At 45.2% G+C, this 27,704-nt stretch overlaps 1 protein-coding gene across 1 annotated transcript in view; it reads left to right on the forward strand.

The window, feature by feature from the left end:
• The window catches only part of RNF130 (ring finger protein 130), a gene marked incomplete at its 5' end in the record, with an annotated part of 100,458 nt that overhangs the window by 58,925 nt on the left and 13,829 nt on the right, over nucleotides 1–27,704 (forward strand). The window contains 2 exons of the mRNA XM_032395764.1: nucleotides 21,213–21,284; nucleotides 22,583–22,665. Of these exons, the coding sequence (XP_032251655.1) occupies nucleotides 21,213–21,284; nucleotides 22,583–22,665 (155 nt within the window). The remainder of the gene's footprint in view (nucleotides 1–21,212; nucleotides 21,285–22,582; nucleotides 22,666–27,704) is intronic.

The raw sequence follows: 27,704 nt of genomic DNA on the forward strand, positions 1-27,704 counted from the left end.
TAACTGTAGATTCACATGCACTTGTAAGAAATAATAGGTCCCATCTTTCCCATTTGGACACTGGGGAGGGTATGTGTTCTGGTAAGCACTGTGAATTGTGCAAGACTGTTGAATCTCAGATCTGTACCTCTGAAACAAATAATGCAATATATGTTAAGAAAGAAAAAAAGAAGAAGAAGAATGTAGCAGGAGGGGAAGAATGAAGGGGGGGAAATCGGAGGGGGAGAAGAACCATGAGAGACGATGGACTCTGAAAAACAAACTGAGGGTTCTAGAGGGGAGGGGGGTGGGAGGATGGGTTAGCCTGGTGATGGGTATTGAGGAGGGCACGTTCTGCATGGAGCACTGGGTGTTATGCACAAACAATGAATCATGGAACACTATATCTAAAACTAATGATGTATGGGGATTAACATAACAATAAAAAAATTTAAAAAAATAAAAATAAAAATAATTAAAAAAAAAAAAAAGAAGAAGAAGTAATAGGTCCCAGATAGCCTTCATGCATTTCCCCCTGGGGTAAAATCTTACATAACTATAGTAAATATTTCAACCAGGATCTTGACATGGATACCATCCACTGTCTTACTCCGATTTTTCCAGTTTAACCCGTACTCGTGTGTGTGTGTATATGGTTCTCTACAATGTCAGGTCACCACCACCATAGTCAAGACACAGAACAGTCCCCCACCAGGATCCCTCATGGTGTTCTTCTTTCACCCCGCTCCCCCTCCCCCCTCTCGCCCAGCCCCTCTCGCCCAGCCCCTCTCCCTCCTCTCGCCCAGCCCCTGACCTATCCCCACCTCTGCAGTTCCATCGGTTCAAGAATGCTGTCTGAATGGAATCCTACAGTACTTCACCTTTAGAGTTTGGGTGTCTTCACCTAACATGACTCCCTCGAGAGCCGTCTGAGTTGCTGTGTGTGGGTAGCTTATTAGTTCTTATTGCTGAGTAGAATTGTGTCGCTTGGGTGTACCACAGTGTGGTGAACCAAATTGTTTCAAGGTTTAGGCTATTTTAAAGTGGCTGTGAACATTTGTTACAGATGTTTGTGTTAACATGAGTTTGCATTTGCCTTGGGTAAATGTTCAAGAATGAAATATCTGGGTTATTCTGGTAAGCACCTACATGATTTTGTAAGAAACTGCCATACCCTTCCCCCAAGTGGCCTCAGTATCACACATTTGCACTAGATACGTATCCCTGACCCAGTTCCTCTGCATCCTGCACGGCATGTGTTGCACTCTTTTGTATTTTAGGTGTGTAGTCACATCTCTTCTGTGGTTTTCATTTGCATTCCTCTCATCGCTGCTGACGGGGAACATCTTTTCCTGTGCTTCTTAGCTATCTGTATATCCTCTTCGGTGAAATGTCCATTCATGGCTTTTGCCCATTTCCTACCTGGGTTGTTTTGGGGTTTTTTTTACCGTTGAGTTTTGAGTGTTGCTACGTTCCAGATACAAGCCTTTGTCAGAATTGTGGTCGGCAGATATTTTCTCCCGGTTTGTATCTTGTCTTTTCAACCTCTTAACAGGGCCTTTTGAAGAGCAAACATTTTTAATTTTGATGAGGTTTAATTTATCAATTTTGCTATTGCTGCAAGTCTAAAAACTTTTTTGCCTAGCCCTAGATTCCAAAGACCTTCTCTTTTTTTTTCTGGAAGTTTTAGAGTTCTACATTGTACATTGAAGTCCATGACCCATTTTGAGTTAATCTTTGTATAAATAAGAGATTTGGGTTAAGGTTGTTTTTTTTTCCTCATTTTATGTCTGATATTGCAACTTTGCCAAAACTCAGTTGGGCATATTTATGTGGATCTGTGTCTGCTTTTCTGTTCTGTTCCACTGAACTATGTGTGTATCCCTCTGTCCATCCCACAGTGCCATGATGACTATAGCCTCAGTCTTGGGTAGAGTGGTTCCTCCCACTTCATTCTTATTTTTCAAGATTATTTTATCTATTCTGGGTCCTAGAGTCTTTCCATATAAATTTTAGAATAAGCTTGTCTGTGTCTCTACCAAAAAAGAAAAAAAACAAAACACCACACAGAACCTTGCTGGGATTTCTATATGAACCCATTAAACCATAGATCAGTTGGGGGTAGAACTGATATATTTACTGTGTTGAATCTTCCAGTCCACGAACCTGTAATGTTTTTCCACTTACTCAGGTCCTTTTTATTCCTTTTGTCAGCATTTTGTAGTTTTTAGCATATAGATTCTGTACATGTTTTAAGTTTATACCTAAGTACATCGTTTTGTTTGGAGTGACTATAAATGGTAGTATAATGGTAAATGGACTGCAAAAGTGTTTTTAACTTCTTCAGGTTCCATATATTCATTGTTAGTAGATCAGAATGTGATCCAGTTGTGTGTTGACTTTTTACTCTGCAGTCTTGGTAAACTCACTTCCTGTAGATTGCTTGGGATTTTCTGTACAGACAATAACGTTATCTGCACATAGGGACTGTTTTACTTCTTCCTTTCCAGGCTCCCTTGCCCTTGTTTTTGCTTTGTTTGTTTGTTTTGCCTTAATTGCAGTGGCTAGAATCTTCAGTGCACTGTTGAATGACAGTGGTGAGAGTGGGCATCCTTGCCTGCACCCAGTCCTAGAGGAAAGGAAGGGATTCAGTCTTCCATCGTTAAGTGTGTTTTAGCTTGCAGGTTTTGAAGACGTTTGTTACCAACTTGACGAAGCTCCTCTGTGTTTCTAGTTTGCTGAGAGCTTTAATCATAAATAGGTGTTCCGTTTTGTCACATGTTTTTTTTGTGTCAGTTGATGTGATCAGGCGATTTTTTTTGTTTTCTTTTTTATCCTGTTGACATGGTGGATTGCATCCATTGATTTTCTAAAGAGGGTAATAAATCCCACCTCATCGTGGTGTGTGATTTTTTGTGTATTGCTGAATTCGGCTGCTTAATTTTGTTGAGGATCTTTGTTGTCTAAGTTCATGAGAGATACCAGTCTGTAGGTTTTTTTGGGGGGGGGTAAAATTATGATTTCTTGATTGGTTAAAAGACTGTTCAGTTTCTCTATATCATCTTTTTTTTTTTTTTAAAGATTTTATTTATTCATTTGAGACACAGAGATACAGAGAGAGAGAGAGAGAGAAAGCATGAGCAGGGAGAGAGGCAGAGGGAGAGGGAGAAGCAGGCTCCTCACTGAGCAGGGAGCCCGATGTGGGGCTCGATCCCAGGACTCCGGGATCATGACCTGAGCCGAAGGCAGACGCTTAACCATCTGAGCCACCCAGGTGCCCCTATATCGTCTTTATTGAATTTTGGTAATTTGTGGTTTTTGAGGAATTGGCCCATTTTTTAGATGTCAAGTCTACAAACATAAAGTTGTCTTTCAATGGCTGCAGTGTCTGTGGTGATATTCCCTCTTTGTTTCTGATTTGAAGGATTTGTATCTTCTCTTTTTATTTTTGTCAGTCTTGCTAGAAACTTCTCAATATTACTGATACTTTTCAAAGAACCAGCTGTTTTTTAATTTCATTTTTAAAGATGGGAACTTAGATTTATTTAATTGAAACCTTTCCTCTTTCTAACGTAAGCATTTAGTGTTATAAATTTCTTAGGACTACTTTAACTGTGTCCTGTATACTTTGATATCCTGTATTTTCCATTTTGTTCAGTTTTATGTAATTTTTTTCTTTTAAGACTTCCTCTTTGACCCCTGTGTTCTTCACTTTCCAGTAGTTTGGAGATTCTGCAGTGATCTCAGTGTTACTGATTTCTTTTTTGATTCCATTATCATCAGAGAAATACTCGTATGACTTCAGTTCTTTTAGATGTGTTGAGGTTGGTTTTATTAGCTAGCATATAGTCTGTCCTGGTGAATATTCTCTGGGTGGTTGGCAAAAAATGTGTATTCTGCCGTTGGGCAGAGCGTTCTGTAGATGCCAATTAGATCAGTGCACGGAGCTTGCTTCTGCGAGGAGGTGGGGTGGAAATGTCACCTTCCCACTGGGCCCCACTGAAACCAGCGTGGAAGGAGGAGTGCAGTTTTTCCATCGGTGTTTGGCTAGAGTGGGACGGGTGCAGGTACTCCACCCTGTGTTCCTCTGGTCTCAAGGTCCCTGAGCAGCCTACCTTGTCTTTCCACCATTCAGAAGATCCAGGGGGAGGGCCGAGCAGGAGGGGCTCCTGCATTGTCAGAGCTGACAGTCCCCAGAGCATCTCCCGCACTTGGACGTGGATGTGGGTGATGAAGGCAATAAAGGAATATTAGGTGAAAGTGTTAACTGATCTAAAATATGCCTTTCCTAGAAAGATTATTAGACATGATGTGCAAAATCACATTTACAGCCTTCAAGTAGAAGGCACCAGTTTTATGAGGTTTTTGACAAAGCGAATAGATGTGAAATCCAGTTTTGATGAAATGAGGACTAGAGTCACCCCAGCACTAACAAAATGATGGCGTTTGTATATTTATCACTGAAGTCCTAACTGATGAGGTTGGAGGAAAATAGATGTCAGCCCAAGTTCTCAAGCGTCTTGAAGGACAGCACAGCACTGGAGTGGTTTTTAACAGCCCACTTTCGGTGACATAGCTTTCGTTTTTAAATTTAAATATTTCACCGATAGAACACGTGAACATGATTCTTTTTTTTTTTTTAGATTTTATTTATTTATTTGAGAGCGAGAGAGGGAACACAAGCAGGGGTAGTGGGAGAGGGAAAAGCAGGCTTCCCGCCAAGCAGGGAGCCCGGTGCGGGGCTCAATCCCAGGACCCTGGGATCATGACCTGAGCCAAAGGCAGACACTTAACGACTGAGCCACCCAGGCGCCCCTGCATGAACATGATTCTTAAAAATAAATAGCACCACAAGGCTTGGTTCCTTGCCCAGTCTTTTGCTAGTTCTTGTCTCCGGAGACGAGTGACCTCTTTCAACTCTTATCTCTTCCTTCTGTCATTAACTCCATATTGACATGGAGCACGCTATCTTCTTTTTTTTTTTTTTTAATAAAGACTGGTGTTAAATATGTTGCCCTTATGAAACACTGCAAGTAAAATGATCGAGAGTTGCTCTGAGCTGGTGTTCCTGACAGGAAAACCCCATGCTTGGGGGTTGACTGGAGCACATCCCAAGGACTTTTGGAGAAGAGCGAGCGGTTGGTCCCAGGAGCCCGGCGTTGAGCGGCGGCGCTTGAATGAGCAGAATGAGCAGCCGGCGCGGGGCCTGCGTGTGATGAAGGTGGCAGCGCCCCCGCCGTCTGGCTGGCCTCCCAGCGCGCGCTCCTTCCAAAGCCTTCTCCAGACACTGCCGGAGCGGAAAGTGAGGTTCTGACCTTTTTCCCTCCTTCCGTTTTTTTCCGAAGGTGGAGAAACGCTTGATGAAATTTTTATGTGGCTTAAAAAGCTTAGCTTATTAAAGTTTAATAAGAAGGTGGCAGCAGCTCGACTGGTTGAAACCTTTGGCTATTTTAAACCAGAAGTATTGGCAAAGGAGAAACAGTGAATTTCAGGAGAGAGGCTCATTTTCTCCCACAAACGATCATCAGGAAGCAGTGCTGGGTACAGAATATGCTACTAAAGAGGGCGATATATCGTAAATAACTTTCTAAGTACAACGTAATGTCCACAGTTGACACCATTTTACATGTGCAGAAAGGACCTCATGCTTTGGCTGTTTTCTTCTCTTCCTGAGAAACGGTCCGAATGCATCTAAATACAGCATTTGGGCACAGGTAGCTCGGAGGAGGGCCGATGGCAGACGTGAGGGTCTCCTCCTGGTGAGTCCGTGATGGTTCCTTCACACGAGGCGATATGTGTTCAGTGTGTTTATATCGAAAAGGAGCCTCGGGTTAAACGTTTTCACAGTTAATGGTTCATGTTGCACCTTTAATCCTAAAGCGATCAGGTTTGATTCCCAAAACAGAACAATAATTTTTTGTTTTACTGTTGAGGAATAAGAGGGCAGATATAAAGAAGTTCCACAAGCTAAACCTGAGTTGAGGATATCTTTTATGAAAAGTCCCTGTGAAAATGCGTACAGTTTCTAAGGTATTTAAAACTTAACGCTCCTTGCCAAAATATGTGTACATGATTCTAAGACTTTGTAAATATCTCGAGGTTACTGAAATGAAGCAGGCTTTTATTGCCTGTTTTCCTCTTGCAAGGTTGCTAAGTGGAGAGCACACTTGCCATGTGAGAGTGAGGAAGAATACCGAATGTCCTTCAGAGGAGGGCAAATACTAGCCTTATACACGGTTGGTCTTTGAAATACGGTGGGCTCGGTGTCTTCCTTCCAAAATGCGGGGACGAATATTGTGCATATTGTCAAGATTTTTCTCCTAGAGGGGGCGCCTGGGTGGCTCAGTCGTTAAGCGTCTGCTTTCAGCTCAGGTCATGATCCCGGGGTCCTGGGATTGAGCCCCGCATCGGGCTTCCTGCTCAGCGGGGAGCCTGCTTCTCCCTCTGCCTCTGCCACTCCCCCTGCTCATGCTCACTCCTCTCTCTCTCTCTGACAAATAAATAAAATCTTTTTTTTTTTAAGAATTTTTTTTTAAAGATTTGTTATTTATTTATTTGACACAGAGAGAGAGATAGAGAGCACAAGCAGGGGGAGCTGCAGGCAGAGGGAGAAGCAGGCTCCCCGCAGAGCAAGGAGCTCAACTTGGGGCTCGATCCCAGGACCCTGGGATCATGACCTGAGCCAAAGTCGGTTAATGAGCCACCCAGGCACCCCCCAAAAAAGATTTTTTCCCCTAGGAAAAGATTATGTAGTCGAAAGAGGCAGACTTCTTTTGTCATTGTTGGATTGTACACTGAATTTTGCTTATTATGTCTATCAGGGGTTAATAATTCCAGAAAAACTGGAAAAAGAAAATAGATGTTTGAGCTAAGTATACATATTAATCATTTTTCTAATGTACCCCAAATAATGTTACCTTCTTTTTCATGTTCTGCTATTATGATCAGTTTACATAAATAAATACCACTGTATACAGGAAGCACATGGCTTCTAAAAGTTACACGTACATCAAGAGCTTAAGATTTTTTTTCTAGTATAAAATATGTTGTTGAGATCAGGGTGTTTCTGAGACATTCTTTCTACCTCCTCAAGGTTTAGCATGCGGCCTGGCACATCACACTGACTCAGTGAATGCTTCCGTGAATTAAAGAATGAGCTTACATTTTATGAGGAAGGCAGACAGGTGTAATCAAAATACTGTGTGGTGTGAGTTACTCTTTTGGGGGCAGAGTGATGTTACTCTGGTTGAGTCAGGGTACTTCACAGCAGAGGTAGTGACATTTGAGCTGAATTTTAAAGGATGAATAAGACTTCATCAAACAGGGACTAGGAGGAAAGTGGGAAAGGGATCATTTTCCATAGAGCTCTGGAGGGATAAAAGGAAGGACAGGAATCAGGAATCGTGGGGAGGAGACCAGAGCCTGCAAACGGCGCACCCACACGAGAAGATGAAGGGCTTGAATCACATACCGAAGCATTTAGACTTTATTCTCTAAGCAGGAAGGAGCCATGAAATGATGATTTTTAGCAGTGGAGTGATAGAAGATTTTTTTCTGTTGGGAGAGGCTTAGGGGAAGGAGCTCTTAGGGAAATATTGAAGAGTCAAGGAAAGTGATATTAATAGAGCAAGGTCATGTAGAGGGCTGGGGGAGGGGTCAGGGCACGTGGTACTTTGGAAAAGCATTGGGGGGACTTCTTTTAAACAAAAGGGACAAAAAGTCATCATGACGAGAGGGAATGGCAGGCTGCAGATGACAGGGTGGTCTCAGTCAGGGAAAATTACCTTCCCAGCACCTGGATTCCCCAGAGTTTGGAAGAGAACCCTGCTCCGTGTCTGTCGGAGCGCTCGGAAGGCCAAAAAGGGAAGCGGAGCTGAGTCCCATTACAGTGACCTGCCTCAGTACGCTGTGAACCAGCTGGCTTTGAACAAGTTACTCCTGCCCTATGAAGCCAGAGGACTTGTTTTTGGTTCTGTCGGCCCCCTGCACCCACGTCTAGAATGGCGTTCACGTTGGCACTGTCATTGCCTTAAAGTGAAATGAGGTCACGTGACCCCTTCGTATTGTATAATAACGGGAAGTCCCCGCAGCGTTTAGAGTGGAAAGGGAGGCTCCGGTCCCAGCACTTGTACTCACTACACACATCACCTCAGCTGCGTCTGATTTGGGTTTTCTCCTTTGCAGAGTGATGCGTCCCTGTGGTTTTGCTCCGTTCTAAGGCTCTGTGTGTCCCGAAGTGCAGACTTGAGTCCTTTTACTGCCTAGTGAATAGAGCACAGTCAGAAGCAGAGAGACTGTGAGTGAGTGGGCGGAGTGTTACAGGAAAGGCTTAGGAAAGCAGGGCTGGGAGAGTATACGTAGTTCAGTGAATCTCAGACTTTAGTATGCAAAGGAATCGTGTGGGGGCACCTTTTTTTTTTTTTGGTGGGGGAGGCACTTTAAAACTGCAAATTCCCAAGACACCTCCCCTCTCCAGGCTGATTCGGGAAGTCTAGACAGGACCTGCCTACCAGTTTTGGATTTGGGCAACTTAATCTTTCTGTGCCTCAATTTCCTCTTCTGTAAAATGGAAATACTGTAGTTCCTGTCTCATAAAGTGATTATGAGGATTGCACGAGTCAGTACCCCTGAAAGGCATAGAACAGTACCTAGCACATGGTGTGTACTGAATAAATCTTAGTTACTATAAATATCATTATTTCATATTATTACTAGGCCCCACGGGCCACACCTTGAAAACCAGTGACTTAACAGCATGGTGGTCAGATACAGATAAGGGACTTTGATGAAAAATGATCTTTGCAAAGGGAATTTGTGCTTCGTCTTAGATTTTGCAAGTCAGCAGAACACAAATAGTATCAAAAGCAAGAGGAAAAAAGCATTGGCTTTTAGACAGATTCAAGTAAAAGACCAAAACCGTGGTTGGCCGAGGTATACGTGTCAGAGTGATTGGGAACGTTGGGGGCAGGGTCGAGAAGAAGAAGTAACACAGAAGCCAAGTCCAGTGAAAAATACTACAATGAAGGTATGTGCCTGGGGGGCTCAGTCGTTAAGCGTCTGCCTTCGGCTCAGGTCATGATCCCAGGGTCCTGGGATCGAGTCCCCCATCGGGGAGCCTGCCCCTCTCTCTCTCTCTCTCTCTCTCTCTCTCTCTCTCTCTCTGTCTCTTATGAATAAATAAATAAAATCTTTAAAAAAAAAAAAAGATACGTGACATTCGTATCAAATACAGAGAAAAGATGGGTTTTTTCCCTTTTGCCCCAGGAGATGTGGGAAGTTCAGAAGTAGAAGGGGGGGTAGATCCAGATATTTGCAGGCACTCTAATGACATGCCCTGCCTGTGTTGATTCTAGCTTGCCGATGGCTGAGCCCTTTCTCCCACCAGCACCTGCTTTCCTCTTTCTGAAACTCCCTGATGTGGTGCCACCCCCACAGAGCCAGGCGCCCAGCTAGAGAGCGGACACCCTTGACTCCCCACTGTTGTGATGCCCCCACGTCCGTCAGTGTTTAGGTTCTGCTGGTTTTACCTCCTAAATCTTCCTGGGTTCTGTCCTCGCCCTTTTCCCTGCCCCCACTTGCCTGATCCGGGTCCTGCTTCTCTCTCTGAAGCCCTCGACCCCACCGGGTCTCACTCCCCTACGCTTCCTTGTGTCCACATAGCATTTTTGCAGGAGGCCAGGCCTCAGTTCTCCAAAACTCCGATCTCATCAGGGAACTCCTGTTTACAGTTCTTCAGCAGAATCCCTAGCTGAGCAAGATGGGAGCAGTAGGGTTTGTTTGTTTTTTTTAATTTCCCTAAATGCCTTTAAAACAATAAACTCAGAGAGCAGGTAGGATAACAAAAGGACAAGTCCTCGGACAGCATCTCTGATGATACCAAGCTGCAGGCTGCCCCCCGAGAACTTAAGAAAAAGCCGTGGTCGGGCTGGGCCGTCAGCAGCGGCGCTGTCAGCCCAAGGAATGTAGCCGAGGGAAGACGAGGGGTGGTTCTGGTGGTCCTGAGAGTCAGGAGTCAGAAAGGGAGGGCAGAAGCCTCCACAGAGGGAGCTGAGAACAGCGATGAAAGCACAGGCTGATTGGGAAGCCTGTTCAGGAGCATCGGGGAGCACGGGCGGGGCACCTTGGCCCGGAGGCATTCAGCACACCCCAGCACACACACAGCCTGGAGGCCCGCATCTTACTCAACAGATAAACGTGAAGACATTTCCCCTCCAGTGAGGCGGCAGCAGAGCTGCCCTGTTTCGTGTCGTGCTGCAGGTACTGACCCAGGCAGTTCGATAAGAGCAAGCAGTAAGATGCATGCGGCTTGGAGAAGTATCTCTATTTTCAGTTGATAGGAACGTCGATCTGAAAATCCCAAAAGGGTCAATGGAACCATACTAAAACAGGGGAATGACTTAATAAAGGAACAGGATATAAAATTAACATATAGAGGGGCGCCTGGGTGGCTCAGGCGGTGAAGCATCGCCTCGCCATCGAAACTTTTGGTTTCGACTCGGGTTGTGATCTCGGGGTCGTGGGATTGATCCCTGCCTGGGCTCCATGCTCAGCCTGGGGTCTGCTTGTCCCTCTCCCTCTGCTCCTCCCCCCGCTCAGTGTGCACACTCTCTCTCTCTCTCTAAAATACATTTTTTTAAGGATTTTATTTATTTGAGAGACCGAGCACAAGTGGGGGAAGGGTCAGAGGGAGAGGGAGAAGGAGACTCCCCGCTGAGCAGGGAGCCCAACATGGGGCTCAATCCCAGGATCCTCAGATCATGACCTGAGCCGAAGGCAGATGCTTGACTGACTGAGCCACCCAGGTGCCCCTAAAATAAATTTTTTTTAATCAACGTATAGGAAAAAAATCAAAAGATATAATGGGATGGAAGGCAACATTTACAACTGGATGGGTGGGTAGCTCAATCTTTGTTTGAACTTCACAAATACTGTGTAAAACCTACGTGAAGAAAACTACAAAACACTCCTGACATACCTTGTTCCTGTTGAATATAAATATTCAATGCAGTGAAGATGTCAATTCTCCCAAAGTTCACTCATAAATTTAACTCAATCCAAATTAACTTACCAAATAAAATAAAATTGCCTTTACATATTTTTCTGGGGTTAAATAAGGTAATTATAAAAATCAAATGGAAGAATAAGTAATTAAGAATAATCAGAAAAGAACTTAAAAAGAAGAGCAGTGATGGGTGGCTAGCCACATCAAGTTTTATAATACATAATAAAGCCTCTTATTTAAAAGAAGGTTAAAAGTCAGCCCATGAATAAACAGACCAATAGAACAAAATGCAAAATCCAAAAATAAACACAACTGCCTGTAGAAATATAAGTACAGTATATAATAAAAAGCATCATCTCAAATCAGTGGAGAAAGATGAACTTTTTAATAAATGGTTGTGGAACAACTGGAAAAAGACAAAATTAGATCTATGACATTGCACAACAGGATAAATTTCAGATGAATCAGAGATCTATTTATAAACAGTAAAACTACGAGTATTAGAAGAAAACGTGGACTAAATTTTCCTTTATGACAGAGAACTTGGAAAACTTTGAATTATGGCTCAAAATACAGTAGAATAAAAAATGACTGATAAATTTGACTTCATGTTTTAATTTTTTTTAAAGGAAAACCAAAGATGAATGACAAACCAGAAAAAGATATTTACAATATTTACGATGTTTACTTATATTACACACAAAGGGCTAGTATCCATGAATATAAAGAAGACTAAAAACCTGATAGGAAAAAAATGGGCAAAAAAAATAAAATAAAATAAGAATAGATAGTTCACTTAGAAAAATGCAAATGGTACTTAAAATATTACAAGATGTTCAACCATACTGATAAGTTAAATGTGACTTAAAAACTATACTGAGATACTGTTTCTTATTGATCAAAAAGAAAAATTCTAAAATTTGACAGCGTTCCTGCTTGACCAAGTGGTGGGAAAACAAGCATTCTCATACATTGATGATAAGAATGCAGAATGGTACAGTTTGGTGGGGCGGGGGGGGGGGGTGACTGGAATCTGTACTGTCTCACAAAAGTGAATCTGTGCTTATCCATTGTCTTAGTAACCTTGCTTGTAGCAATGTAGCCTTACAAAAGTGAAAAAAGACATATATACAGTACAGTTCATCTTGATATTCTCTAATGTCAAAAGACTTGAACCACCCAAATGTCCATCAGTAGGAGTCTGCTCGAACAAACTAGTACTCTCCACCATGAAAGATTCTGAATGCACTGGAGTAGCTGTAGAACAGAAGAACAATCTAAAGATCTCTGTCTGCTGCCCGTAGGGTTTTTTTTTAAGATTTTATCCATTGATTTGAGAGGGAGAGCAAGGGAGCACATGAGCTGGAGGGAGAGGGAGCAGGAGAGAGAATCTGAAGCAGACTGCACTGAGCCGACATGGGGCTCCATCTCACGACGGTGAGATCATGACCTGAGCTGAAACCAAGAGTCAGCTGCTTAACCGACTGAGCCCCTCAGGCGCCCCTGTACAGAACAGTTCTGTGTACTAGTTTATGGTAAGAAAGAAGGGGGCTGTGAAAATACACCCATAAGTGGAGGAACGTAGCACATACACACGCACTACATGTGTGAGCTTTTACTTCCAGAAGGTAGCAATGTAAGGATAAAGCAGAATTCTCTTACTTCAGGAGAAAGAGAACAGGGTGGAGGAACCTAGGGATGGAAGTGAGATTTCATTCCTGGTTTTAGAGCTTTGATTCTGAAGCCATGTGACTGTTTTAGATAGTTTAAAGAAAAAAAGAAGAAATCATCAAAATTGAAAATAAATAGAAACAAATGAACCTAAATATATTTCAAGATGGTGGCATACACACATGGAGGAAGGAGTTACTTTAGGGCATTTTTTTTGGACAGTACATATCTACCAGGATGTAGTCTAAGGATATTAAAAAAAAAAGTCATCTGTATTTAATAATCTTATCATTAGTGGTATTGTTATTTAAAACTGTTGTATGGGGGCGCCTGGGTGGCTCAGTCCTTAAGCGTCTGTCTTCAGCTCAGGTCATGGTCCCAGAGTCCTGGGATCGAGCCCCGCATCGGGCTCCCTGCTCGGCGGGAGGCCTGCTTCTCCCTCTCCCACTCCTCCTGCTTGTGTTCCCTCTCTCACTGTGTCTCTCTCTATCAAATAAATAAAATCTTTAAAAATAAATAAATAAAAAATAAAACTGTTGTATGTGTATTGCGGGATAAAGCAAATAATTGTGTTAATGATACTAGAAACCAAGATTTTCACGGTAAGAAAAAATATTAAAATTAAAGACATTAAGTGATAACACTATAATTTTTGAATTGGAAATAATGTGAACGCCTGGTTTCTTTTCCTTTTTCTAAAATAATACAGAGCCCCTCTGTCCGTGGTAATGACAGCCCAGTAACAAAGAATACCCCTTGTTCATGGAAAAGTTCCAGCTACTAAATGCAGAAGGAATGGCAAAATTACAGTTTTACATCCTTAATAATGAATCTCTGTCCCATTCCATTCCACCCCCAGGCTGCTTGAGGGTTATCTTTAAATGCCATTTTCCACTCAAGGGAACCAGGGATTATACCAGGTTTAAGGCAGCAAATGTAGAAGGTGAATGTTACGCCAGAAAACAAGTAAGCGATTGAAGACTGCTGAGGTGATGTCAAAAGGACCCAGGTTCCTTCTTAACGGAAGTCTCCATATTCGAAAGTGAGACAGGAGCACCAAGGAAACCGGACGCTGTGAAAGAGGCAACTTGCTCTTCAGAAAACCAAGTTTAAAAATTGATTGATCTTGCAGCTCCTGGGGGGGCTCTGTCGGTTAAGGATCTGACTCTGATCTCAGCTCAGGTTTGATCTCAGGGTCGTGAGTTCAAGCCCCACATTGGGCTCCACAATGGGTGTGGAACCTACTTAAAAAAAAAAATGACCTTAATGATTCATCTTGTGTTTTCTGTACAGATTGTATTATTGCATAGTAACCAACCAGTTGGTGAAGGGAAGTTCTTATAAAAGAATTCCAGCTAATCAATGAATTACAGAATTAGAAAATCACTATTTTGTAACTGTTCATGAAATGACGGTCTTAGGCAGTGGTCACCAGTGGATGCTAAAATCAGCTGAAAGACATAGGGAGCTTTATAATGGATGGATGGAACTGACAAAGCCTGAATCGACTGATCATGCTTGATGTCCATGAGAGCAGGAAAGGTGAACACTGCGTCCTCACGTTGGGGTGTGTTAGGAAGCACACAGCACTGTCTAGTATGTACTCTCACCAAAGCAGGTGGACCTAAATCTAACTGCTATTTCATAAGAAATGAACCAAGTAAAATGACACCAGGAGGAAACAAGCAGCCAAATTTAGAATGTGGGACATTCTATTAGACAAATAACCCAGTTTTGTCATTTTATGGCATTTTAAAAAAGTATGGTGGAGACTTCTGTTTTGGGCCAAAATAACATCAGATAATGAACTTGGTTTACTCTCCTGCCTGAAACAGTTAAGGAGAGACAACAGCAGAAATGCATGAAATCATGTTGTCAAGAAACAAGACAACAAGGGGCAGGGATCCCTGAGAAATGGCAAACAGAAGAGATGAGCTTAAAGTTTTAAGAGTTTCCTCTAGTGTCGGAAGCTTCTCTCTCCTCCTCCCCCCCTCCCCACCTCCCCGGGTTCCTGCCCTGCTCAGTCCAGGTCTTGTTTTCCTCAGGGAGGGAGGGCTCTTTCCTTTTGGGGGTTGTGGTGGGTGTTTCAGATCCTCAGGGCAGTGCGCCGCCCTGAATTATCTGATCTTCCCTCCCTCCTTATGTTTGGTTTGCTTATCTGTAGAGTGGAGCTGAGAAATGTCCCCAGGTCACTGGCTGTATCTCAGAGTCACCTGCCGAGGCTTCTGTTCAGTGAGCAGTCTCTCTTGGGGGTGTGGGGAGGTGTTTTATGGTGGTTTCTGGGTTCCCTGGCTCTTGGGACTGTCAGAACCCCTTCGCTCTTCCCTTTACCGCCTCCGCACAGCTGCTGAGTCTACGTCCGTTTAGAGTAACGCTACAGTTGGTGGTCTGACCCTACCTCGTCGTCGTCTGGGGTTTGTGGGACACCCTTCCCACCTGCCTTTGTTAAAGTTGGTCTGGGCCTTTTCCTGAGGAGAGTCGGTGAGATTTAAAAATTACCCTGCTCCCACCGCCTTGTCCCAGTTAAAGGCCCCTCCACTCAGGGTTTTCTTCCTGTCTTTCCACTGAGCGACTCGGGTCAAGGCCGCCATGACCTGTGTTTGCCGTCTCCAGTAGCCGGGTCTCAGGGCTCGTAATGCTTGACCTCAGACATCATACATCCCAGCCTGCACTCTTCCAGCCTGCTCTCCCTGCATCTTCCCCACGGCGTGAGATGGTGGTTGACCCTCTGAGCTGCACAGCCAAAACAATCTTGAAGCAGAAGAACTAAGTTGGAAGTCTCACGTTCCCTGATTTAGTAACTTACTAAAAAGCTGCAGTAATCCAAACAGTGTGGTGTGGGCATAAAGACGACAGACCAATGGAATAGAGTAGAGAACCCAGAAATAAAGCCTCGTATGTATGGTCAAATGATTTTTGACAAGGGTGCCAAGACTGTTCAGTGGCGAAAGGAGCTTTTTTTCCACAAATGGTTCTGGGGAAACTGGATATCCCCATGACAGAAAATGATATTGGGCCCTTACACAAAAATTAACTCAAAATGGACCAGAGATGTCAACTCAAGAGCTAAAACTGTAACTCTTAGAACAAAAAACATAGGGAGAAAACTTCATAACACTGGATTTGGCAGTGATTTCTTGGAAATGACACCAATAGCACAAGTAATAAAAAAAAAATAGGTAAATTGGACTACATGAAAATGCAAAACTTCTGTGCATCAAAGGTCATAATCAAGAGAATGAAAAGGCAACCCACAGAATGGGAGAAAATATTTGCAAATCATGTCTCTGATAAAGGGTTAACCAGAATATATAAAGAACTACAACTTAACAGGTAAACAACCCATATTTTAAAAAAAAAAATACGGGCAAAGGATGTGAAGAGACATTTCTCCAAAGATCTATGAATGGCCAATTAGTACAAGAAAAGATGCTCCACATCACTAATCATTAGGAAAATGAAAATCGAAACTATGGTGAGACCACCTCATACACATTAAGATGGTTACTATCAAAAAAAAAAAAAAAAAAACAGTGCAAGAAACAGACTCTTAACTACAGAGAACACACTGCTGGTCACCAGAGGGGAGGTGGGTGGGGGGATGGGGGAAACAGGTGATGGGGAGGAAGGTGTGCACTTGTCTCAATGAGCACTGGGTGGTGTGTGGAAGTGTTGAATCACTACATTGTACACCTAAAACTAATATTACACTGTATGCTAACTAACTAGAATTTAAATAAAAAGTAAAAAAATAAGTGTTGGCAAGAATAGAGAGAAATTTGAGGCCTTGTGCACTGTTGGTGGGAATGTAAAATTGTACAACTGCTATGGAAAGAAGTATGGAGGTTCCTAAAATAATTAAAAGTAGAATTACCACATGACCCAGCATTCCACTTCTTGATATACCCAAAGAAACGAAAGAAGAGAGAGATTTGCACACCCATGTTGATAGCAGTTTTATTCGCAATAGCTGATACATGGAAGCAACCCAGGTGTCCACCGACAGATGAATGGATAAGCAGAATGTGGCATGTGCATACAATAGAATATCATTAGCCTTGAAAAGGAAGAGAACTCTGCGATACGCTACAACACTGATGGACCTTGAGGACATACGCTAAGTGAAATAAACCAGTCACAGAAAGACAAACACCTTATGGCTCCACTAACATGAGGTTCTTAGCGTAGTCAAAATCATAAAGACAGAAAGTAGAACAGTTCTTGTTCTCAGGGGACCTCCTGGGTGACTCAGTCACTTGGTGAGTGTCACTTCTTAATCAGAAATTGGTAGATTGGTAAGAAGACCTGCCACCTAAACATTTATGCTCCTAATAAGAAAGCTCCAAAATAATGTGAAGTGAAAACTAAGGGGATGCTGCAGAGAGAAGTAGACAGCCCTACAGTTACAGTCCAGGATTTCAGTATCCCTTTCTCAACAATTGAAAGGAATAAGTGGACAGAAAATCAGTGAGTATGTAAAAGATTTAAACAGACATCATCAATTAACTTGAACTGATGGACATTTAAAGAACATTCCATCCAATCTTTTTACATGTACTCTGAGCCATAAAACAGGTCTCAATGGATTTAACAGGATTTGAGTCCTACAGAATATGTTCTCTGACCACTTGGAATTAAATCAGAAATCAGGGGCACCTGGGCGGATCAGTCGGTTGAGCGTCTGCCTTCGGCTTGGGTCATGCACCCAGGGTCCTGGGATCGAGCCCTTCGTCAGGCTCTCTGCTCAGCGGGGAGCCTGCTTCTCCCTCTCCCTCTCTGCCTGCCGCTCCCCCTGCTTGTGCGCTCGCTCTCTCTCTCTGACAAAGTCTTAAAAAAATAAAAAATCAGAAATCGATAACAAAAATCTTGGGAAAACTCTTAAAAGTTTAGAAACTAACTTTTAAATAAGGCATGGGATAAAAGATAAAAGGGAGATGAATCATTTGAACCGACTGAAAATGAAAACACAGAATATCAAAATTTTCAAGATTCCACTAACACAGTGCCTCTAAGTTCTGAAATCAATACATCAGCTTATACCTTAAGAAACTGGGGAAGAAGAGCAAATAAAATCCAAAGTAAACAGAAGAAAGGAAATAATAACATCAGAGCAGCAGTCAGTGAACTAGAAAAGAGAAAAATGGGGGCTCTAAGAAAAAATCAATAAAATTGATAAGCCTCTGGCCAAACTGATCAGGAGGAAAAGAGAGAAGGCACAAATTAGCAAAATCAAAAATGACAGCAATGACTTCACTACAGATTATAAGGGTAGTAAGTGAGTATTATGAACAATTCTATGGCAACTAATACGAAATGGACAGACTCCATGAAAGACCCTAATGACCGAAACGTATTCAAGAAGAAAAGATAAACAGCCCTGTATCTATCAGGAAAACTGCATTTGTAGTCTAAAACCTTTCAAAAAAAAGAAACCTCAAGGCAGATGGTTTCTGTTGAGTTCTATCAAACATTTAAGGAAGAAAAATACAAACGCCAGAAAATTGAAAAGGCAGGAATACCTCCCATTTCATCCTGTAAAGCCAGCAACATCCTGATACCAAAACTAGACAAAAACGTTAGAAAACAGAAAACTATAGACCAGAATCCCTCTTGAACAAAAATGTAAAAATTCTAAAGAAAATTTTAGCAAATCATACCCAACAATATATAAGAAGGATAATTCATCATGACCAGGTGGTGTTGATCCCAGGAATGCAAGGCTGTTCTAACACTAAGAAATTAACCGATATAACTTACCATATTAACAAACCAAAAGAAAAGGAAGACTATACATCTCAGTAGATGGAGGAAAAAACACTTGCCAAAATCCAACATCTCCTCCTGATTTTAAAACTTTTTGCAAACTAGGCATAAAAGGTAACTTCCTTAAACTGACGAGGGGCAGCAATGGAAAGCTAGAAGCTGTACCGTCACAGTAAGTGGTGGAAGATGAGAGGCTTTTCAAGATTAGAAACAGTAGAAGGATTTGTGCTTTGATGACTTTTATTTCCACATTGTACTACAAGTTCTAACCAGCACAACAAGGAATAAAGAAAATAAATAGGGACACCTGGGTGGCTCAGTCATTAAGCGTCTGCCTTCGGCTCAGGTCATGATCCCAGGGTGTTGGGATCGAGCCCCACATCGGGCTCCCTGCTCAGCTGGGAGTCTCCTTCTCCCTCTGACTCTGCCGCTCCCCCCGCTTGTGCGCACTCCCTCTCTCTCTCTGTCAAATAAATAAAATCTTAAAAATATATATATCAGGGGCACCTGGGTGGCTCAGTTGGTTAAGCGACTGCTTTCGGCTCGGGTCATGATCCTGGAGTCCCGGGATCGAGTTCTGCATTGGGCTCCCTGCTCGGTGGGGAGTCTGCTCCTCCCTCTGACCCTCACCCCTCTCATTCTCTCTCTCTGTCATTCTCTCTCTCTCAAAAGTAAATAAAACTAAAAAAAAAAATATATATATATATATATATATATCAAATTGTACACTTCCAATATATGCAATTTAAGTCAATTCTATTTCCACAGGCTAAAGATACATATATGATAGAGGGGACTCTCACAGATTAAGAAAAACTTGATGGGAACAGCAACCAAATGCAATGTTTGGACTTTGTGTCCTGAGTCAAACAAGCCAGCTGTATAAAAAGACATTCTGGGGGCCCCTGGGTGGCTCAGTCGGTTAAGCAGCCAACTCTTGATTTCGGCTCAGGTCCTGATCTCAGGGTCATGAGATCAGGTCGGGCTCCACACTCAGCAGGGGTGTGGGGGGGGTCTCTCTCCCTCGGCTCCTCCCCCACTCGCACATGTGCAAGCTTACGCACTCTCAAATCTTTTTTAAATAATAGACATTTTCGAGAGAACTGGGGAAATTATAGTATAGTCTGAGTATTTGATAGTGTTGATTAACTATCGTTAATTTCGTTAGAGGGGACAGTGGCAGCGAACGAAAGCCCCTATCTGTAAGACACAGTGACAGTTTTATGGGTGAAATGCTTTGTCACATGCTTTGAAATCCTCTAGCACAGTTAAAGAGGCGGGGACAGATGGAAAATACTAGTAAAATATTGATTATCGAAGGTGGATGATGGATAGATACATAGAGGTTCATGGACTTATTTTCTTTTGTGTATTTTTAAATTCCCCCTAAAATTTTTATGTTTCTATGATTTTTTTTAATTCTCAGGATATAAAATCCAAGGTCTCCCCTTCTCTTAGCCCCCACCGTCCCCCCTCCAGCCCACCATCTGCCTCTTCCCACAGTTCAAGATTTGCTTGTGTGTAGAGTGACCACCTGTCCCAGCGTGCCTGTTTGCACCCACTGTCCCGTGTAATTACTGATAGGGCCCTCTGACTCTCAGAACGTTCTGTTTTGCACCATCAAATGTATGCTCGTCCTAGCAATATCGAATAATTTCCTTCATAGTCCTGTGCTTCACACGTATTTATCTTTAATAGATTTCCTTTGTCCAGAAGTCCCCCTCCTGCCCCCTGTGCTTTTCCTGATCGGATTCCTTCCCACTGGTGTTCCACATCTCAGCTCAGACATCCTCTCCCCAAGCCTTCCTGATGTTCCTCCTCTGCCCCGTCCCCCCCCAGCCCCCCGCCCGAGTTGGGTTGCCCGCCCTGTGCCGCCACACCACCCAGGCATTCTCTCCTGTACAACACTCAGTCACAGTGTGTTTACTGGGGGCGTCTGGGTGGCTCAGTCGTTAAGCATCTGCCTTCAGCTCAGGTCATGATCTCAGGGTCCTGGGATTGAGCCCTGCGTCGGGCTCCCTGCTCAGCAGGAGTCAGCTTTTCCCCCTCACTCTCCCTCTGTGCTCTCTCTCTCTCTCTCAAATAAATAAATAAAATGTTTTTTAAAAATAAAATAAAATGTATCTACTGGTCTGTTTCCCAATTCAGTTGGCTTTTCAAGATCCGGGGGCACTGTCTCTTCACCTGTGAGTCTTTGGTGTCTAGCAGCGTCTGCCAAAATGTGGGATCAAGTCTTTGAGATTCTGTGACTTAACCCTTTCACACAGCTCACCCCTGGAAAGATAAATGCACCTCCCTAAGCTCGCGGAGCATTGTAGCGGCAGAGACGCCTCTCTCCTGCCGCACTTGGCACCGTGATGAGCAATCTTGGGGGCGCTGGAGGTTCCTTTTACTAAGACAGAGCTTATCCTTCTGATTGTCCCCAGAACTATTAGTGCAGTGGTTGTGGCTCTGACAGGTACAAGAAGTAGATTTCAATAATGCTGTAGTATTTCAAAGGTTTATTAAATACAGGAACGCAGTAGTGGTCATGACACCTGGTGTTTTTTTTTTTCACTATATATACTTTTTAATTATTCAACCAGAATAATTCAGTAATTCAATTCAGAAGGCTGAATCTATGGAAAAACTGCCAGTTTTTCTCATTTTTTAATCGCTTTGTTAGAATCCTTTCCTATGGTACAACGTGGAGAATGTTGTGGGATAACAGGGGCTTTATACATTTAATGATTTTAAAATAAAGGATGTCATCCAGAGGTCTTGCATTAATGTCTGTTTTTCTTTGTAATTGTCATAGCGTCGTCTTGGAGATGCCGCCAAGAAAGCCATCAGCAAACTGACCACCAGAACAGTAAAAAAGGGTGATAAGGTATAGTAGTGAAATAACTTTAACACTATAAAAATGATAAAGTAGTTTTGCTTTTGATTGGGTGGGAGAGAACGTGGAATCCACTTCTGCTCCATAAGGACAAAACAGCAGCTTGATGTTAGGCCCTTCATTCCATATACTCAGTTACGTAGAGGGGAAAAGTTGCACCTCTAAAGGCATAAACCCAAAGCTGTTTTCTACCCCACATCCAGCTCTCACATTTTGACAAGCAGCTCTGGGATGGTAATTTCAGACAATTCTCCATCCTCTGTAGTTTCACCACTTCCTTGACTTCACCCGTTTTTATTCCCACCGTCTTGACACAGCTCTGGAAGGTGGAGATATTTTCGGCGAACTTCAGTGAACACTAAGCAAAGAAACAAGTAAAAACATTTGGAGAAAATAAAAGCAGCACAGGAAAGCTGCCCTATAGCCCCAGAGAAGTGGTCACCCTCTTGGCCTGGTGGCCTTCAGCTGCCACATTAATTGGAAATTCCCCAGAATTTTTACCCATCCTACGTTGTCCTTCAGGCTAACACCAAACAATCTTTCCTTATTCAAACCAACACCTCTTCCAAGTTTGTGCCTCCTGGACCTACCCAGAGTTGTCCCACTGAGTTTCAGTCCATGTGGCCATGACACAGCAGATAGTCTCCCCTTTCCTGGCTTAGGTTCCTTGTAATGCTCTATTTTATGACAACTCGGGGGAGTCCCTTCCCGGCACAGACGAGGAAGGAAGCCAGTTAACCTGGATGACCGAACACCTAGCTGGCTCTTCCTGGCTCTTCATAAAGACCCAGTATTGAGTTGGGCCATGGCTGTTCTCTACCCCACACCTGTGACCAGCTCCCGTCACTGGGGCTTGGTCTTTTGGGGGCTCACCATCTTTTCTGCCTGTACTTAGATGAGTGATCAGAGGATGACCCACGCTATGGAGGGTTGCTGTGAAGCCCACTGAACCAGAACAGTGATGCCGCGGTGGTGGGAGGGGGAGGAGGGTGTCCACGGTGACCGTGGATTTGAATCTTGAAAAACAAGTAAGAATTCTGACTTCTAAGACCTTTCACAAATAGAATTAGTACGTTACAGCATAGTTTAAACGAGGTAGAGTGGTGTCCATATCACTTGGGTCAGTGCAGGTAAGCAAACGAAAACCTCAAAGCTCTTCATCACTGTTCACTTGGGAGTCGCTTGCTTACCGTACTTGCCGCAGGAAGATGCCGAGCTGGATCGCCTCCTCCGTTCACGTATAGCTTCGGTTTGAGCCCGTGACTCGCGTGCCTGTGCTTGCCTTGCAGGAGACAGACCCCGACTTCGATCACTGCGCAGTCTGCATCGAGAGCTACAAGCAGAACGACGTGGTGCGGATCCTCCCCTGCAAGTATGTCAGGCTCCTGTGGTGTGTGTGTCTCCCCTTCAGGGGGGGGTCCCACTTGCCTTCGGGAGCCGCCTCACCCACGGCTCTGGCGGCAGGCGGAGGCGCGGTGGCCCGTTACCCATGGTGGGAGTGGCGGCTGGCACGAGCCCGCCTCGGCACAAACGGACTGCAGAGCCTCCTCTGCTTGTGAGAAACACGGGGAAACCCAGGGCTACATCGTAGCCTAAGACCATTGCGGGCAGGAATGTTCAATTCTATGAGAGGGCGCGTGAAGGACGCTGGGGTCGCGCGGTCCAGAAATGGCAGAGTCGAAGTAAAGGTCCACCTCTACTGCTCCTTGTATCGGGCCCCGCTCACCTGCGTGTGGTGCTCTAGAAAGAGCAGATGTTCTTTAGAAATGTGCTGATTGGAAAAATACGAAATCGCCTACTGAGAAGCCTAAAAATCAAAGACTTTTCCTCTTCTTTCTCCCCTCCCTTAAAACACATGCACACCACTCTGACCACCTAGTAACACAGAACACGTGAACAAATAAAATAACTGTCAGTGGTTGTCTCCCTGAGACTACCAGTACCATTTTATTCCCAAAGTCATCTATTTTGAACCTAGAAAGATCTGTGAGGAGTTTTCTTTTTCTTTAATCAGAGAACCTAAGAATAATTCCATATGCTGAAACAGAAAACCAGATTCTAGAAGTCAAGTCAATCTAGTTTACATTTAAAGGAAAATCTACAAAACTAACAGGAAGCTGTCCTGTAGAAAATTGCGTAATTACCAGATTTCCTTCAGCTGCCGTCATTTATGGTTTAAAACATGAGGCTGAAGGAAATACACATCCAAACACAAACCAGGAAGATCAGTAGGTACATTATAAAGCATTATGCACCCTTAGCTGCTTTTTAAACATGTTTTCACCTGCACGGATCTCTGACACCAGAATCACCAGGAAGCAGCCAGGTCTTTCCAAATTCTGTCTTCTATTTCAGGCCAGGGTCCCCCCTCCAGAGGAACCATCTGGACCCAAGAACAAAGGCCTCTGAAACCATTCGTGGTTGTTGGTAACGAGAGAGTGTCTTCCTCAGGGGAGCCTCGGCCAAAAATAGACTACTCTGGAAGCTTGCCCCCCGTCCTCCCCGCCCCCTGAGCATTGGCTATTCCAAAGTTTCATTCTTAGTTCTCTTTTTTTCTTAACTTAGTCCAGTGCTCTCCAAACCGGACAGTGTGTCAGAATCAGTGGGTGGTGTTCAGAAACACATCCCGGAGCCCGGGCATGTGGCTTTTAATAGTCACCTGAGCAGCGCTGCAACGGCGTGCCCCTCCATCGGAGTCCTCGCGTTTCTGGGGCTGCACCTGTGTCCGCGGTCTGCTTTTGGATATTAGAATTTTGGCAAACTTAAGGACATTTCTCTGTGCCCACGGTTAGGGCACGGCGCCCTCGGTTGGTTGTGTTCCGTTGCCGGGTCCCTGTCTGACTCTGTTAGAGTCCCCCTTCTGCTCTGGAGCAGGGTGCTGTCTGGTATGCATGCACCTTAAGCCTCAGCAGTTGTAGCTCTCGCTGAGGTGTGTCGCACACCCTGCTCAGCAAAACCGTTCACCTCGCTGAAATGGTACCAACCGCTCGATTCTCAGGTATAGTAAAAATTAACTTTGCCCATTGAGCAACGTTCTGTGGGACCGGAATCGACAACTTTTCACCTAGAACAAGGTTTCTGAGCCTTGGTACTGTTGACGTTTGGGACCAGATAATCGTTTGTGGGGGCTGGGGGCGGGGCGGCCATCCTGGGCATCCCAGGGTCTTTAGCGGTGTCCCTGGCCGCACCCACTAGATGCCCATAGCAGCCCAGCCCCACACACAGTTGTGACGACCACTGACCTAGAGGATGGTCTCGCCCAGATCTCCATCTTCACTTCAGATCTTCCCCACACCTCTGGTTTCCGGGGGACCCCGTCTAGGATACTTCCAAATGAATTCTGGCCTTGAGCTGCTACCTCCTTTCTTCCCCGGGACACCCTGCCCTTCCTCTTTTGTCTGTAGGGCTTTGAAACCGAGCAGAGGGGTGACTCCGCTACCTCTCCCCTGAGCTCTCGTGCCCAACAGTGCCAGAGCCTCCCTGCCTCCCAGGGGACTCCCGGCGGCCCCTCAGCCACACCTGGAGTGCTGCCCAGAGCCCGTCTGTTTCCCTGGTTGGCTCTCCTTGTTCGTTCTCCTTTAAACACCTTAGCTCATCTCTTTGTTCCTCACTCTGGCTGGATAGCTTCCCCAGCTGCTTCACAGAGAAAGTCGTGGTTGTTTGACCCTGAAATTCCCTCCGCTTCCCGGCCCTGAGCTTTCGGGTGCACCTGCCTCCCCACCCAGCCTTGCAGCATCCCCCATCGGGAGGGAGGAGGGCTCCCTTTGTTCCGATGTGTTCTTTCCACCTCGGCCTCCACGTGTCAATCCCGTCCCGTCCTCAGGGACCTTGCTCTGTTGACTCTCTGCTCCTGCCAGTTTTTGTTCCTTCTGTCTCTGACATTTCGTCATACTCAAGCCCGTCCTATGCCAGTTTCATAAGCTATCGCCAAACACCACCCTGTGGCTCCTCCCTTCACAGCCAGACTTGGGGAAGGAGATGTACTTGCTGTCCCTTCTTCACCTGAGTGAGGGACCAAGGAAAGCCCAGGTGCCTTTGTTTCTGTCCGTCCTTAACTTTGAACAAGCCTATCTGGAGACTGAACTGAGACTTTCTATCTATAGAGAGCAGCTCTCTACAGATTGCTGCCTTTTTGCTGCATGACCTTTCCTTTTCCTCTTCTGTCACATTAATTTACTGTGGACAGATGGCACTTGGCATTGCTTGGGACCTCCTCCTCGTGTCCTTTGATTACAGCTGATCATCCTTGGACATTAGCCAGCACGTCCTAGAAGCTATCACCTTATTTAGACCTCTTATTTAAAGCTCAGCCACAGCATTTTTTTTTTTTAGTAGTTAGAAATACTTTTCAGGGGACGCCTGGGTGGCTCAGTCCGTTAAGCGTCTGCCTTCAGCTCAGGTCATGATCTCAGGGTCCTGGGATCGAGCCTCGCGTCGGGCTCCCTGCTCAGCGGGGAGCCTGCTTCTCCCTCTCCCTCTGCTGCTCCCTCTGCTTGTGCTTTCTCTCTGTGTCAAATAAATGGATAAAATCTTTAAAAAAACAAAAAAAGTACTTTTCAGAAGTAGAGTGCCACCATTCAGATCAACGTGTGTCCAGGATGCCACTTTGGGGGCCTAAAAGGGGTCCATCCTGTGGCCGCTGCCGGAGGCGTCGCTGGGGTGCCCCCACCTCGAGGGAGGGCCTGTTCAAACAGCGTCTGCTGCCGGCCCAGCGATGGGGAAGAGTTCTCGTCTCTGACCTTTCGTAATCCTGGATCCTTTTATGTTTGCCGGGTTCTTGCACGTCACCAAGAGGCTTTGGAGCTGTGAGAACAGCTCCGCTTCACTGTACCCTCCTGTCCCCACCCCCAGCCACCGCTCTGCTCTCTCTAGTTCGTGACGTGTGCGGGAAGGAGGAAAGGGGGGGGCGCCCTACTACCGGTTTCGTTCCACATTCTGTACCCTAGAGTATTTCTTGCAGGAATAAAGAACTTTTGTGTCGAAGTTCCGATCTGCTTGTCCTTCCCACGTTTCACTGGTCCTCAGCACATCATCTGCTTTCCATCCCAGTACACCACTCGGCCCCAAATTCGTCGGGCCCTTTTCTGCTTTCATGTGTGCTTTGATGACTCGAGTCTTTTGTAACCGTGGGAAGGGCTTCTCTTCAAGGTCTGGCTGGCCGCACGTGCCGCCCACTGAGGTGTCCGTGGGGGCCCGGGGTACACCTGCGAGCTAGTCAGAGGTCACTGGTGCTGGGACTGCCGGCGCCGGAGGCCTGCGCGCACGTTCTGACCGTTTATTGGGATAGCGTGGGAAACATTAACGTTACTTCGCCTGAGTGTGTGTTTAGTAGTACCTTGCATTTGCGTGCTGCTGAGGGTTTTCTGAGTGTCCACGACGGCTCGCCACCGGCTGCTCCGAGCAGCCTCACAGGGTAGCGCACGCCTTCCCCACCACTCCGCCTGGCAGCTTGTTGCTGACACAGCCCGGAGGCGGGCTGAGTCTGCAGCTGCAGAAAGTGTGTCTGGGAGGAAGGGGGTGGCACCGCCGAGCTTCGTGCACCAGTGATGCAAGAGGGTACGGGAATGGGTGAGGAGGACGGGAAGGCGCACAGGGCAGTTACCCACCAAGATCGTAGCAGCAACCCCCCAGAGGGCCCATAGGTGAACAAGGAAGCTGCCAGACCGTTTTCAGACGAGAGGGGCATGCATGGGAGCCAGGCCGACAACCTCCCCATCTTCCCCCCAGGTGAGCTGCAGGAACCGGGCTGTTGGGGAATCTGTCAAAGGAGGGAGGGGGCAGGTAGCCGACTGGGGTGGGGGTCAATAGTAGGAGAGCCATGGCGTCGACACATAGTCGAAAGGATTTTTTTGTTTTAAGAAAAACTATTTTCTTCAGATTTTGAGCTAGCTAGGGAAGGGACACATTCTTGGTGTGACCCTGGAGACCCAGTTAGTCTGTTGTCCATTACAGTACCACAAGGGGGGTGGAGGGACACTGTCTTCCACATCGACAAACCTCTAAGGGAGCAGTTTAGAAGCCCAACATAGGAAAAATCCACCCTACGCTAACCAGACCGTGAGAGCTCTATGGGCCAGAGGTTAGGCAGACGCACCCTTGTAAGGGGGGGTGGGGATCCTGTCACTTAGTCAACGTAAAGAGGTCCGCATCCCCAGAAAGACTAGAAGCCTTGTGCTAGTCTTGGCCAGACTATAGTGAGCACTGGCACAGTTGACTGCTGCTGGGGTGTAGACCCTGGCTCTGAAAGCGCCCGCCCAGTGGGGCCCTGTAGGCAGGAGCCCTTCCCCCGCCCCCCTTGGAGCACTCTCCTGCGAGGATAGAGGAACAAGAAGTGGACGTGCCTGGTGTGTACTGAATGAATTTCGGGCTCACCTACGGTTTGGTGATTTTTGCCCCTTAAATAAAAACCTG

This window comes from Phoca vitulina, unplaced genomic scaffold, assembly GCF_004348235.1.
Source record: "Phoca vitulina isolate PV1807 unplaced genomic scaffold, GSC_HSeal_1.0 scaffold87, whole genome shotgun sequence".
Taxonomy (NCBI): domain Eukaryota; kingdom Metazoa; phylum Chordata; class Mammalia; order Carnivora; family Phocidae; genus Phoca; species Phoca vitulina.